The sequence below is a fragment of the Gasterosteus aculeatus genome, chromosome 1, assembly GCF_964276395.1.
Source record: "Gasterosteus aculeatus chromosome 1, fGasAcu3.hap1.1, whole genome shotgun sequence".
NCBI lineage: Eukaryota > Metazoa > Chordata > Actinopteri > Perciformes > Gasterosteidae > Gasterosteus > Gasterosteus aculeatus.
In genome coordinates this window covers 4,221,894-4,236,970 of record NC_135688.1, presented here as the reverse complement: position 1 = coordinate 4,236,970, position 15,077 = coordinate 4,221,894, and the positions used below count along the sequence as shown (strand labels likewise).

At 46.0% G+C, this 15,077-nt stretch overlaps 1 protein-coding gene across 15 annotated transcripts in view; it reads left to right on the top strand.

The window, feature by feature from the left end:
* Positions 1–15,077, top strand: part of fli1 (Fli-1 proto-oncogene, ETS transcription factor) — a 30,817-nt gene that overhangs the window by 11,226 nt on the left and 4,514 nt on the right. For 7 of the 15 annotated variants that reach the window (XM_078108366.1, XM_040176307.2, XM_040176326.2 and 4 more), the window contains 5 exons: positions 1,592–1,803; positions 2,151–2,305; positions 3,256–3,459; positions 9,114–9,182; positions 14,704–14,763. In XM_078108366.1, the coding sequence (XP_077964492.1) occupies positions 1,592–1,803; positions 2,151–2,305; positions 3,256–3,459; positions 9,114–9,182; positions 14,704–14,763 (700 nt within the window). The remainder of the gene's footprint in view (positions 1–1,591; positions 1,804–2,150; positions 2,306–3,255; positions 3,460–9,113; positions 9,183–14,703; positions 14,764–15,077) is intronic. The other 8 variants (XM_078108369.1, XM_040176333.2, XM_040176315.2 and 5 more) reach the window with 3 other exon arrangements.

The window sequence follows — 15,077 nt, the reverse complement described above, 5'->3', positions numbered from 1 at the left end:
ATTTTCCCCCTGAAGCAGATATGTGGCATTTTGAAATGAAATAATTCAGTCCTCGGGAATTAGACACGTCTCGGCCTAAGCTCTGCCATCAGATCCAGATGTGCGTCAGACCCCAACCTAATCCACAGCAGAAGCATATGACTGTAATGAATTCACTTGATATTCTGACTTATCGTTTTTTTTGCATTTGTTGGTTTGGTCGTCGCTAACAATGATGGATGGAACAACGGTACAGAACAACATGAGCAGACTAACCCAGTTATTGTCAAGTAGTATCCCCACTCATCTATTGGTGGCCTGGCATCAGTCTGAGATGGAGACATTGCCCAACTCTGTTCATTGTCAAACACTAAACGGCGACATCTGTATAGTCAAATGTAACACATCCAGTACACAATCCGTGCTTTACTTGCAAGACATTACAGAAGGAGCACGGACGTAATATCTTGGCCAACCCCGAGTGTCTGAGTTTGTTTTCTTTAATAAACTTACGCTGCTCCAGCTGAGCTACAGCAGAGGGGTCAGTGTAGCTGCGAGTTCCCCCCTTGGCTTCTGTTGAGTCTTCAGCTATGGAGGGAAACACAAAGATCAGGGCATGTCAGGGGATTTTTGGGTCCAATGAAAGTTAAGAATGAGTGTGGGGAGGGGGATTATTACACAGTCAGGAATCTGAAAAATTTGGTTTGGCATATTTGTAATTGTCAATAAACGGGAGAAGTTGCACAGCTATTGTTTGGGATTCAGTTCTGAAACGAATGCGTCGGGAGAAAAGCTGTATGTATTGACTGACAGTGGTAGTAAAGCAACGCCTTGATTGAGTCACAGACTTACTGCTAACTGTCTTACTCCACTGTGGTCATGATTGAAGTTCCCCTAACATCAACAGGAAGTTATTGCTACGTGGGTTTTGTACACAAACTATTTGGATGCCAGACAGCGATATGACCCATAACTGCTCATAATTGCTGTAAACAAAAAATACTCAAGAGATTGAAAATATGACGTCATAAAATACATGAATTGTATCTGATAATGTTTTTTTTTTTCTTATCATAAGACATGGTTAGGTATGTAATCTGACATTTTGGGAAAAACATCTTATTTCTTTTATTTAGTTTTTATTTGGATGACCAAATTGCTACTACTCTCATACATGTTTGTGACAAAACTAGTCAGGAAGCGCTAAGCATTGCTTAGCATAAAGAAGAAAAAAGCTGGTCCAGCTCTGTCCAAAAGTAAAACCATTTTTCTTCAGAAACCATCGAAACGAAAGTTCGGCAAGCAGCAGAGCCACCGGGAGTCCCTTTGCCTATTTACCACCCATGATGGGTTGATTAGTAAGCCTTAGAGGGGTTGGTAGGAAGGCGTATTTTGTCATATTTAAAGCTAAGCTAACTACCTGCTGGATGTGGCCTTATTCCAAAACGAACATACTTAAGAGTGGTATTGATCATGTTATTATCTCTGCAAAGAAGCAACTTAGATTGTGTTCCAGTGTTGGGTGGGATTGCGCTATACGAAAGCTCAAATGCCTGCACTTGTAAAGTGAATAGAAAAAGCCATACCAAATATTCTTTCCTTCAACCTACAGGAGGCGCTATCAGTGGTGAGTGAAGACCAGTCCCTATTCGAGCCTCCGTACGCTGCTGCCGCCCCTCTCCCCAAGACAGACATGACTGCATCTGGCACACAGGACTACGGCCAGACACACAAAATAAACCCCTTACCCCCACAGCAGGAGTGGATCAACCAGCCGGTGCGGGTCAACGTCAAGAGAGAATATGAGCACATGAATGGATCTAGGTATGGCATGACGACCACATCCTGTGTCTTACATTACTCGGAGATACGAGTTTGTATCCATCTTCATTAGACATATTCAACATTCTGTATCCAGCCCCAAACCTACTCCCGTAAATGCGGGCAGCGGCCATTTAAACAGGCCGTTTCTTTACCACGACAAACCTTCACTTATTCCTTCCAATCTTCAGTTTACCTGCCGAAGCCAGTTTAGTACTCATCCATCCCACGCCAAAGTCAATGGCTGGAAAAGAAAACCAACAACACCCAAATTATCTGCTGACCGCAATCATCTTTATAACGTTCCTGTGCGTGCGTGTGTGTGTGTGTGTGTGTGTGTTTTTGTGTAGCAGGGAGTCTCCAGTGGACTGCAGTGTGGGTAAATGCAATAAGCTTGTGGGGAGCAATGACACATCTCAGATGAACTATGGAAACTACATGGATGAGAAGAACGCCCCTCCCCCCAACATGACCACCAATGAGCGCAGAGTCATAGTACCGGCAGGTATGTAATGATGAAAAGCATGTATAAATTAAAAAATAATGTCTTGACATGAATATGTGGCATAAAACAGCGTTGGTGTACTCGCACCGCCTATTTATACAGGTGCTAATTGTTTGTAGGCTTTTATTGGTGTTGCGGCTGCAATTGCAGACAGAATCAGTCTTCTGTTTTGGTATAATTTTGTCAGTGCTGTAAATGTTTTATGAGTCCCAGTTCTATTTAGCTGGTTTGTGAGGTAAAGCATTGTTCCAATGTTTTATGTCACTCATGGGAGCACGGCTGAATGCGTGCAGGTAGAACCATGTATTTTCCAATATGTGAAATATCACAGTTCAGGCAGTAACAAGAGCAAGTTGAGGGTTAAAGCCTTTAGAAATGAGGTTTTAAAATGTAAGTTGGTACACGTGAGCCAAAGAGACTGATTGTACTGTCCTAGAAAATAAGCACATGTTGTTCAATTAAATTAAAATGTAATGATGACTTGGGAAATCTTGTAAAGGCTGTTCACATGTTAAACTGTGCTAGACTGATGCAAACATCCCCTCATATATTAACCTTATAGGCACTCCACATGTAGGCCACTCCCTAACCACATGTGCTTTGGCTGGAGTTTTGGTTTCCATATATGTTATGCAGTATATCAGACCGGGTTCTATTCTATTCACAAATGTGATGTGAATGTAATGTAAAAACACAGGAAGAGATTTCTGTGAATGATCGTTTATCCGAATGGGAGTCATATGGTAAATCCCATTCGTGCTGTTAAAACAAGACAAAGAATATTTACAACTACCTGAGACAAGCTCTGCTACTGATCCAAAATTCTGTTTTCAATTTGTCCATTGTTCCGCCCGCCTTTACCTCAGTCGGATACAAGGTTCTCCCAGGTCTGGTGTCTGTCCAGGAACAGATTCCTTCTGGTATCAATAAAGTTCTCTTCTCTTCTGCAGACCCCTCCTTGTGGTCTCAGGACCACGTGCGGCAGTGGCTGGAGTGGGCCATCAAGGAGTACGGCCTGTTAGAGATCGACACGGCCATGTTTCACAACACAGACGGCAAGGAGCTCTGCAAGATGGGCAAGGACGACTTTCTCCGGCTCACCACCATGTACAATGCCGAAGTGCTTCTCTCTCATCTCAATTACCTCAGGGAAAGTAAGTAAACTGTGTGCAACTTAGCACAGAAAGGTGAATGGAGACGAAAGTTGGATGTAAATCTATTGAAATGTTGTTGGAACAAATATTTGAATCATACAGAAACATTTTGGACAATTGAAAATAATCCAATCTTTTTTCGTGTACCGTTTTACCTCCCGCTGTCTGATCTAACTTCAGTTATAATTTATTTTTCTCTACTTTTGGATGAGAAGTGCCAGTTAAATAATGCCAAACCCAAGCGAACAACACCAAACTTTATTTAGTCACCACCTTGTACTCATATTACCGCCAATGAACAATGAAATTGCCTTTACTGGAAACTTTTTCCATAATGGCTACCCAGTATTAGTCAGAGTTGTGGAAACCTTCTCAAGATAACCATCGACTACATCCCCCACTTGACTTTGCTGCGCCTTATTCCACATGGTCCAGAAAGATGGTGCCCAGGTGCATCGCCTCAGGAATCACGCTAGGCTCGTGTGTTCAGCACAGCAAAGAAAGTTGATCTGCGATTTGCAATGGAGGCAACTGAATTCAAGCCTATTCCTTTTGAAGAATTCCTCAGTGCAGTCCGGCCTTGAATGTTTCGGCGGGGAAACACAGCCAAAATTTCTGAGGCGGTATGCAAATTGTATTTTGATATAGGATGTAACATCTGGCACGGCTGCTGCCTTGAATACACATTCGCGTTTAGTTCAGACCGTCGGTACGTCTAACGTTTACTTTGAAAATAAGTAGATCGAGAGGAATATGATTGTTGTGCACGCAGAAAACAGTTTGTCTCAACTTCTTTGCTTTTTGTACTGTGAGTGGTGAGAGCTGCTTCTGCTGTACTAATATAACGACACCACATTGGGTGGAGTGACTGACGGCTCAACTAAGTTTAGCATTACTCCCCAAAAATTGCGATGGGCCTCTGCGTGATGTAATGGGTACTGCGTTTTGTGGGTGTCAACAGTTTTCTCTGTGCGCGGCGTCTGGGCAGAGAGAGATGCCTGTCATGAGTATAACAGCCTCATTGTGCAGCGCTGCAGCGGGTGGATCTGTCCAACCGCCACTGGGCACGCTCTGCAGAGCCGTTTCATTATGGCCGATGGCTGCGTGACTTAGCCGCGGCTTAGGTGTGCTGCAGCGCCATCCTGCCCGATGTTGCCCGTTTTTAAATTTTTTTTTTTTAAATCTAGACCATGTGCGTCTTGCAGACAGAGAAGGTGTCTCGGGAATCCTCTCCACTTGCTAGTTGAAATTGCTTTGGCTCCGTTCCCGACAATCAAACGGATGAATGTTTCCGTCCCGGGCCTCGACTGAACGATGTGTTTTTGGGGCGACCGAGCGGTGTGTATTATTGACCCCGGGGAGCCTAAGGGCAGGAGGAACCATGTTAGTAAATGAATGTCTCGGGGAAGACGGAGACTGCGGAGGAAGAGGAGGAGGGTTGAGGCTTTATGCAGACCCTGCGGGGGCTGGCGATGTGGAAACTAAAGCTGCTCTCTCTTCCCCCCCCCCCCCCCAAAGCACAAACAAACACAATCATAGACGAGGAATAACCCCGTTCAGAAAAAAAAGACCGCTGGCTTCAGTCACGAGAGTTGGAGCCGGGCCGAGCTTTGGGAATACAGAAAGAGAGAGAGGAAGGGAAATACTAAGGAAGCATTACTGATTACGGGTCATGTGATGTCTTCCTCCAACCCCCGTTCACCGCCCTTCCCATTATTACCCCCCATCCTCGTCCAGAAAATGGATGCTACAAGGTCCAATCAGTTCATACACATCTGTGTACATCGTGTGTGTGTGTGTGTTTGGTTGTGTTTATTGGACCTCTGATTAACATTCCTCAGAGTCATTAAGCCCTGTACGTACACTGCGCACTGGGCAGGGACGCACTTCCCCACCCTACAGCCGTACGGCCAATACCATAACAAAACATTCCTGCCACGTCACGCGCTGAAATGTCGTTCTGACACCAACTTTGGTGCAACCGGGGGCCCAATCCGAACATCTTTCTGACTACCCAGCTGCTCACAGTAACGGGTAGTTGCCCATGCATTATTTTGGCCTCATTGTTGGTCACTTATCCCGATTTTTTTAAGTAATGGCTGCCCGCATCCAAATGTGCTTTCAATTTGGGGTGCAATTTGAGAATTTGTTCAAATTAGTCTGTCAGGGAGGGACCAAGGACTGTTTGCTTTATCGCACCCATGTAGGTCGGTTTAATACCACATGTGCTGGAAACGGAGCAGAGCAAAAAAAAAACCTCAATGAAACAATGAAATCCTCCGATAGACGGAGACTCTAGAAGAGACAGGGACAAATTAAAGGGGATTGTGGCGGGAATGTAAAGTGACAGGAGAACTGGGAATCTGCTTTGGCTATAAAGAAACAGGTTTAGAAAGGGGTTGATGAAATAACTCCTCGAATGATTTTACAGTAGTTATTTGAGGACACGGGTAGGAGGGTGTGAGCAAGAGAAACAATAATATAGAGCCAGTGTGGAAAAGAACAAAGAGTCAAAAGGGGCGGTGAAGGATTTCTTTTAGAAGTGCGTGGAAACGGTCTGAGGTGGTCGTGATTGAGTGTTTTCTGGAGAATGGCAATAGTTCTGTTTCCCAGCTGTCGCCGTTGCTTGTGTGTCTGGATGGATTTACAGTGAGGGAGTCGAGGGAGAGAGAGAGAGAGAGTGATAAGTCTGGGCTACATTCTCGAGCCCTCAATAGTTTATACAGACCATAAACATCTGGGCTCGAAGGCTGAGTAGGGAAAAAGGAGGTCTGGAGAGCGCTCCCTCTCTCTCTCTCTCTCTCTCTCCCCTCACAACATTTTTATTGAGCTCCCCCTGCATTAGTTCTTTCTATTGGCAGATTATCACTGGTGCACGGGGGCTCAATGGCCTGGCTGCGCGCCCTTTACTGTTAGCTGTCTGCAGTTAGCCGCCATTGCGGAGCAGTCTGCGGCTGCTCCCTTGAGCGCTGGGGTTCAGCCACTTAGCGCGAGTGGAATGCATGCACATATCACGTTAGCATTAGCTGCGGTGCACAATGAGCAGTTGCCATTGAGCTCGGCTGCAGTTAAAGCTAGCTGCTCAGTTGCATAATAACTGTGATCGCGAACCCTTCGCTGTCACCTTCTTCTGAGCACAATAAGGACTTCAGGTAATGAAACCAACTTTTGCGGGGGTTGGTTCCCAAAAGGTTGTTGGCTATTGTCAGGATGGTACGTGATCGGGGGTCTCTCTCTATCACGTTCATACACTTTATTGTTCCACCACCGCCTCCTCACAGGTTGTGGGGTAACAACACCGCCCTGCGTCCGCATTTGATCTGCCACTTCAACAATTTACAGGTGACCCACTATGTTGTTGTGTTGCGAGGACAGTCTCAAACCCCTGAGTAGCTTCCCAGTATCCTTACACGTTCAATTTGTGACCTGCTCATCTGCAGCTCGGGGAAGCCTCTGTGTAGACCTCACATATAATATACAGTGTATACCTGTAATATACCTGTTAGCGTGCTTCATCTTCAACAGTGTTTTTGTAACTTCACATGGTTGATGATCACGTGTTCCTCGTTATCTCCCTCCTCTCCACGTGGATTTAGTCTCTGTCTCCTTGTTCACCTGTAACCGAATTGAATCTGGAAATACCGGATTTCACGGTACACTTCAGTAATTACTAAAGCATTGTAAACATAAAATTGATTTTCAAGCAACTTGAACAATCACAATCCGAGAGTGGAAATGTCAGCTAAGTCATCTTTCTGGAGGACCGGTTGCAGATATCTACTGAAAGGACGACCTATTGTTGGCCTTGGAGTCCCTTGGGCTGCCTTAAGGTGCGTAAAACTGGGTGAGTCAGTTTTGTTGACACGTCTCCGACCACATGTTTGACGCCGCGGTATCGCAGAGCCGCGCAGAGTAAACAGCGGGGGCCCGATGAAGGTCAATCCCAATGCTGAACAAGCGCCCCCCCCCCCAAAAAAAGAATCTCAAAATTGTGGCCGTGCAAAGGCCAGAGGACGGGGCCTTTTTGAAAGAGCCGAAAAAAAAGCAAATTGTTTGTGGATGTTTTGTAATGAGCAGATGTGACCAGAGAGGGACGGCGAGAACGAGGGTCTCGGAGGCTGAACACTGGCCTGCTCTCCCTCTGTGCTGTCAGATTACCGCGACATGTTTGTTTTCTAAGAAAGGAAGAAGCCGTCAAAATAAATGGGCAGCGCAGCCAAGACTCCCTCCGCCGTCAGCTGAGGGGGTCTCTCTCTCTCTCTCTCTCTCCCCTCACTCTCGCTCCCTCTCCCCCGCCCCGTCACAGACTCTCGCTCGTACGGCAACCCTTAATTTCTCTGTGGTGTGATTTGAGGTTTTCTCAGCGATGTTGCCTGTTTGCTTGTCTGGGTCAGGCCACATATGTGGCGCGCAGCGGGAAAAGGGTTAACAACCCCCCTCCTCCCCCCCCTCCCGCCCTCCTTTCACCCATCCCTTTCCCCTATTTTTTTTTCTGGCCCGTCGGTTCATCTTTCTTTTACTCTTTCTCCCTCGTTCCAGAAGCTTTTGGTGGCTCGCCTGCCCCCCGTGCGCTCATACGCTCATACGCTCTGCGCTTTGGAATTATTTTTGTACGGGGAGCTGTGTTTGATTGCTGTGCAGGGACCCTGCCTCATACAATGGCTCCCCTGTTCTGAGGCCCCCGGGTTTCTAAACTAGACCCAGAGCCTTGGGGGTGCTGTGGAGTCGCTAGATTGGGAGGGGTGGGGTGTTGGGAGGTAGGAATACGTTTGTGGAGCACCCCACTCTTTTTTTTTTTTTTTTCCCTTCCACTACCTAAAAAAATACAGACCCCTAGTCTGCCATCACGGGCCACTTCATCCCCCCCCCCCCCCCCCCCCCTCCCCCCACCGCCACCGAGTTAGCTACTTCAAATCTCTAGAAAGAAACATCACAAATTGAACTTTTATTTTGGAGTTTTTTGGTTCTTTCTCAGAAAAGGTGTGTTCCTCGCTAAGCAGCCCTCCGTCTGTGTGCTGGAGCTTTGCTCTCCCCGAGCTGCTCTCCTGTTTTCACTGTGCATTTTTGGCTCTGTTTTTCCACTCGCTGATTTATGCCCGGGGGCAGCTAAAATTAAGAGAGTATTTTGGTGCCGCCCAGGGTGCCTGAGTAAGTGGAGGAATGCGGAGCAGAGTTCTGCTCCATAAGGTGAAATGAATAGGCGGCCATATGCAGACTGTTGCCTCTGACTTAATTATTCAGGAATCGGGTTTCGCAGTTAAAATGCTGACAGGCAATGGGGTGATGGGTGGTGGGAGGGGGGGGGGGGGCTACATTTTATTTACTAATTGTATGCTGGAAATGCTTATTCAGGAATAAATGTATGTATTGTGAATTTTGAAGACAACACTGGAACACAAAAAGGGAAATGGGTCCATGGTGCTGCTTGTCAGTGATTGAGCTGAGCCTTTTACTGCCCCCTGCTGGCTTTAGTTCCACAGCACCGGTGTGCTTTCAAGGAGTGTTTGACACGTACCTCTAATCACTGTATGATGTGTTAGTTCATGGAAATATGTATATTTCTTATCCAGTAGCTTTGATAGTAATTTGTCTGTAGTACAGGGCGGATGAGACATTGTTGGATCTTACTATGCCGTCTTTTGTCTCACTTACAGGTAGCTCATCATTATCCTACAATACGCCATCTCACGCAGACCCATCCCCACGTCTGGTTGCCAAGGAGGGTAGGGGCACATTTCTTTTATTCATCTTAATATGCTATTGTGTATGTTACATTTTTTTTGGACTACCTAAAGAGAAAGAACGAGAGACAAAATAAACTACGATTCAACTGTCAGCTTCAGGCAAACGGATACACACAGAGCGCACACACCCTCGATAATACAGACGACTCACACAAATCCAAAGCTCCGTGCAGGTGCAGCTTTTGTGTCGCTGCAATAATAATGGGCTAGCTGCTGCAGCGGACGCCGCCATTCAGAACTGCTACCTGAAGGCTGCGATGCAAAGTGGCTCAGAGCGGACGGGGTCAGAAGAGAGGCGTGTTTTATAACCAGGAGACAAAAGCAGTGTGCTGATGAGTTCAGTCCTCACCTGCATGGGGGGGGGGTGAATGTGATGATTGTAGGAGAAAGGAGAGACGAATGAAGTGTGAAGGAGGATGTTTGACCGTCATCAAGGGCAGGTGCAGGAGCAAGTAAACGTGCGGTAAACACGGCAGAAGGTCACGACAGGCCGCTTGAGGGGGTGCGAGTGCGCGTTCAGTCTCCAGCTGTCATTATACACAACAGAATCCATCTTAAGAGTGATTTTCAGTTTCTATTTAACAAAAGAAGAATCTATAGATTAGTTTTGGTTATTTTACTTTGAACACAGCTTTACTCCATTTTTTTCAATTAATAATTTTTTTATAGCTTGATTTTTCTTTAAATTCTTTCTATTTTCAAAATATTGACACTTTTACCTGGCGGACAGGAAGAATATGCCACCTTATTTTTTTTTATTATGCTCTTTGTTAAAGAGCATAATAATAATAATAATAAGTCTTAGCTAGGCCCTTAGTGTTCACTTATTTTATGTCGCTTTGGATAAAACCGTCAGCTAAATGCAATGTATTCGGTTTGCAAATTGAATCTGCGTTCCTATTTACAAATTAGTAAAGTAGAAATGTAGCAGCCAAATAAACCCTGTTGCATCGCTGGTAATGTGTCACCAGTAAAATGATTTCAAACGGCAAGCCGAGGTCGTGCACGAACAGCGCCTACAGCAGCCCTGAACCTCTCTCTCCTCTATTTACCTTTTCACTCCACAAACATTATTTTGTGCTGACACGACACCAGCAAGACGAAGGCAGCCCTTTGTATCAATAGAAAAAACAACAACACATCCTATACGGTGTCACCAGAGACGGGAGAAAGGACTGCAATAACAGCGATAGCCTTGCTCACAGGATGAGGGGCCCTATTGAGGCGGGAGGAGAGGAAACACCGAGTCTGATAAGTGTCCCAGAATGCCCTCTGCCTCTCTCTCTCTCTCTCTATCTGCACCAGTGGTGAGCGTTAGCAGGCAGCGGACATGTTCCCTCCAGGCCGCAATACCAATAGAGCAATGGGCAGGCCAGATAAGATTCTGCTCGGTCACCCCGCGACCCCGGTCTTCCTGCTTCTCAGCGCCAGGTGTTTGGACTGGCAGGGACAAGCGGTCACTCCCCTCGGCAGAATTTCCCTTTCACCAGCGGCGAGATCTATAATGGGCCCCTGTAACGCCGGGGCTGCGCCTCCACTCGCGATCCCGGGCCAACGAACGGCGAGTGGCCGAGGAAAGCCTCCGCGTCCTGCCGGGGGGACTTTTCAAGAATTCAGGAATTCAACCAACTTATCAGATGGATTCATTTTAAATTTACAATTTAAGTCAATGTATTTGTGTTGATCATAAGATTACGCAACAACAATGTCTACAAATGCACAGGAAGTGGTGCTTGTGGCTTCATTGTTGGGATCACTAACCAATGTAGATAACTGACTGAATTTGTTTTATACTGAACACATCAAGTGTCAAGTCATGAATTTTAGGGAATATGTCAGTTTTTTTTTGTAACAGTTTTGACAAACGGTGTCCTAGTTTCCGAACTATGAAATTAAACAATGTAATGAAAAAAAAATGTTAAAATTGAAAAGTTGGGGGAATGTGACTCAACAATAAAAGAGGTCTTGCTCCAGGAGAAGCCTTTATCAAAAATGTCCTCAGATCAGTGGTGCCAGATGTTCATATTGCCCTTCCACAGCAGTCAAATACCGCGCAGGCTCTTTGGGGCAGAGTAAGCACGAGCATGCAGCAGGAGACCACCCTTAATCTGCTCCAGACCGCGCGGTGTAAAATGCAATGTTATGAATAAAATAGAGCACATAAAACAGGGAATGCTGCAGCTATGAAAAGGTGTGTGCGTGTGTGGATATTAGTGCATCTAAAGTGTACTATTTGTCTTTGGATGGGCTTGTGTGGGTGGGTTCCCACATGTCTTAATGCAGCATGTGTTATGGTCTGCATTTGTTTCGATTGTGGTATTATTTCGGGCGTTAATGTTTGCATACGAAACAACTTTGTTTGTCTGCAATGAGTCTTCCAACGGTTTGGGGGGTTTTTGGCTTCTGTTTAGGTGCTGCTGTGAACGTTTTGGAATTTGCAGCGTGGGCATTTGTATTTCTCCACTCTGTCGCCAAGTCAATGTGCCGATACGGCCGTTAGTGTGCCGTTATTTCTACGTTCACCACTTTCAATTGCTCGCTTTTGCATTCTGAACATGAAGGAAAAGAAACGAATGACGACGCAATATTTTTTCTTAAAAACCATAATATTTACAACAATGCACTTGCATATTACACAATTATGTCTATTCAAGTCGGCAGTCCCCTGTTGCTCGGAAGAATTTGCTTCCCATTGCGACGGCTTTCGAAAGCACCTGTGTTACGATATTAAAAAAGTTTGCCCTGTCTGGGTCTCTCTGTCTGTCTCACCCTCTCTGCTCAGCTGTTCTCTCCCTCTCTCGCCTCCCGCTGTCTTTCTGTGTCTCTCTGCCTCTCTCTGTCTGGCACTCGGGGGCTTGTTTTGACTAACGTGTCCTGCAGTCCAAGTCTCCCAGGAGCGTGCACCACACCCCAGAGCCGAGTGGAAACTGGCTCCAGTCGCAGTCAGTGCGAAGCCTGGAAAAATGAAGGGGGCGGGTGTGGTGGGGGGGGGGGGGGGGGGGGGTTGTTGGTAGAAGAGCCGGCTTTGTGCTCTTTAGGGTCTGCGTTGGGGCCCTTTTTGTTTTACATCTTCTGCTCCTTCCTTTTTCTGCACTTCTCGTCTCCTTCCCCTTTCAACTCGCCCCAAGCAAAAGCAAAAGCAAAATCTCTTCATCATTAATGTCATTTACAGACAACAACCAAAGGTATGCAAGGGATGTAAAAGCCCTCGTCCCGCCCGCACCAGCAGGCTTTTGCTGCCCTTGCTTTCTTTTCGAATTCCCAAGTCGTGTTTTTTTCGTCTGACTTTTTCAAATGTTTTTTCTTATTCTCTTCTTTCTATTTCCAGCCTTTTCGTGCCCTTAGTCACCCTCCCTCCGTCCTCCACCGTCGGCCTCTCGATGAAGTCTCTCACTGCGACTCCCTCACCCTCTTTGTCACTTCTGCCCCCCCTCACCTACCTGTTTGTGACCTCGGCTCTTCACGTATGGAGGTAGCCCCGTTGTGTTTTTTCGGGGGAGTGGAGAGAGGCTGAAGGGGGGCTGGCAGTGAGTAGGGGGTGGGGGGGCTGGGGGGGTAGTAAAACAAAGAGAGGTTGTCTGCAGGCGAGAGTCAGGCAGGAAACGCAAGTCTCCCAGGACTCTCCCCCAGTCACTGCTCCTTGGCTGTCCTGCCGGCCCACGCCGGATTGAACCTGACAGCCCCGCTGAGCCCCGGCAGCCCGTTTCTTATTCGTCTCTCTTCTCCCTCTGTCTCTCTGTTGCACTCTGCTTTCTTTCGGTCTTTTGATCCTATGCACTTTTTCTTTAGCTCTGTTGCAAGCTCATATCCTTCAATTACTTCACCCTCACGTTTTGGCACCATTGCTTCTACCGTCTACTCCCTCTTTTTAGGTTGCGGGGACCAGTCTGCAGATGCATGGGCTCTTTGCTGAAAACAAAAGTTTAAAAGTTAGAAATGATAAATCAGCGTAGAAGATCGCGTGGTGTCTTCTGAAGAAAGCAGCATACATATTATCTCTAGAACATTATGAAAGTAGTAAAACAATGAAACGCTCGGACGGGCGCTGTTTCCATGGTTACAATGAGATGATGGAGCAATAATGATTTTGTGTTTTTATTATTTGTTGTTTAGTTCAAGGAAAACTAAACTGTCCCAAACCACAGGAGGGCAGTGTGGTACAGTGTTCAGAGAGTCATTCACCAGGTGGAAGCTGATAGTGGATGTTTGTTGATGTCAGTGGAAGCTCCCCTGGTGTTGCTGGTTATTTGAGTAAAGATGGCATACAACGTTTAAAGGTGTTAGGCTCATTCATGTTAGTCATTCATTCAGAAAACACGCATCTCCGTCTTAAAATAAGCCTTTTCAAATGAATGAATACTATCTGTAAAGTGCAGAAGGAGATGCACAGTACCAGTCAAAAGTATGGACACACTCTCGCATTGTGTCAAACCATTGTCTGGTACTATATATATGTATATTTCATAGTGAACATGCTATTCTTTGTTAGGAGTGACTGATGGATTACTAACTGCACTAATTAAGACGCAGCTAAGAATAATTTGCAACGGCAAACAAACAAACACCTACACATACACAAAATGGATTTGAAGTCTGGTAACAACACACTCCCTCACTCAGAACATAATCTAATGATCTATTCATGTGGATAATTAGTTATGCTCATTGTGTGGTTTGCCCCCAATGTATCAGATGAGGACCTGAAGCCTTTGTTTCAGAAATTGTGTTTTAGCAAGTGCAACAAAAAAAAAAAGACAATATATGGATAGAAACAGCCATCTTTGATTGTCAAGATGCCATTAACTGACAGGAAATGGGATTGCTCCTTAACCTTCAAACAGCTTTCTTGTCCTATCAACAACCTCCGCCTTTAGACTGTCGCTATCCGCTGCCCTCTGCTGACGAAAAAGACTCGCAGATTACGATGACACTATGGAAGAAATGCTGCACTCAATTCAGTGACGAGCATGCAAAGCTACGAGATTATATTTTATTCTGGTAGCTGATTGAGCTGTTTTGTGCGGCGGGTGCTGGCCAGCTGCACTGTGAGTGCAGCAGGGGATTTCTGAGAGATGGCCAGGGGAAGAATACATTCTCTTTTTTTTTTTTATATCTGTTTGTGTCAGTGATTGATTGTTACTGGAAGCTGCCCAGCTTCACAATAGAACTCATGTAAACGCGGCCAGTTTGGCCGCCTGTCAAGGTTTTCACAAAGGCCTCTTGTGTGTGCGTGAAGAGGGGCGAGGATGAACACCACGAGCTCGCATTGTCTGCGTTCATTTGCATCCGGTCCTTTTGCTTTGTGGTGTTGCGGGCCGCCCGGCCGACTGCGTCCTGTTAGAGGTTGATTGATTACACACGGCGGCATTTAGCGAGCGCACTCGGGCGCTGAATGTATCGCCCGCCCCGTTGAAAAGCAGCGTTTTCACAAGTGTAAAATACGTTTGTTTTTCTTCCAAATAAGCAAACTGTCTCCTGTCCTGTCCTCTCTCTTTGTCAGACCCTTCATACGATGCTGTACGGAGGACGGGATGGTCAAACAACATGCACAGCGGCAAAGGTGAGGACAACACGGGTGCTGTGTGCATGTAACCACACTGAAAGGAGACTCTTGAGTCTCTTGAATCGTGCAGGTTACAGTTTCTTCCAAATGCTAGAATCAATTTCTGAAACTACAGTCTAGATTTTCTAATGTATTTTACTGTGATGGCTGTTTTCACAGGTTCATACTGGGTGCATGTGTTTGGTTTTTAATTATGCCTCCATGTAGTGTTTTCAAATTTAGTGTGAAGCAGAACTGTGATGCTGCATTATTAGCAATGGCACAACTCACACACATAAGCGTTATCTTCTAAATGCTGTACCTCTAGAGGC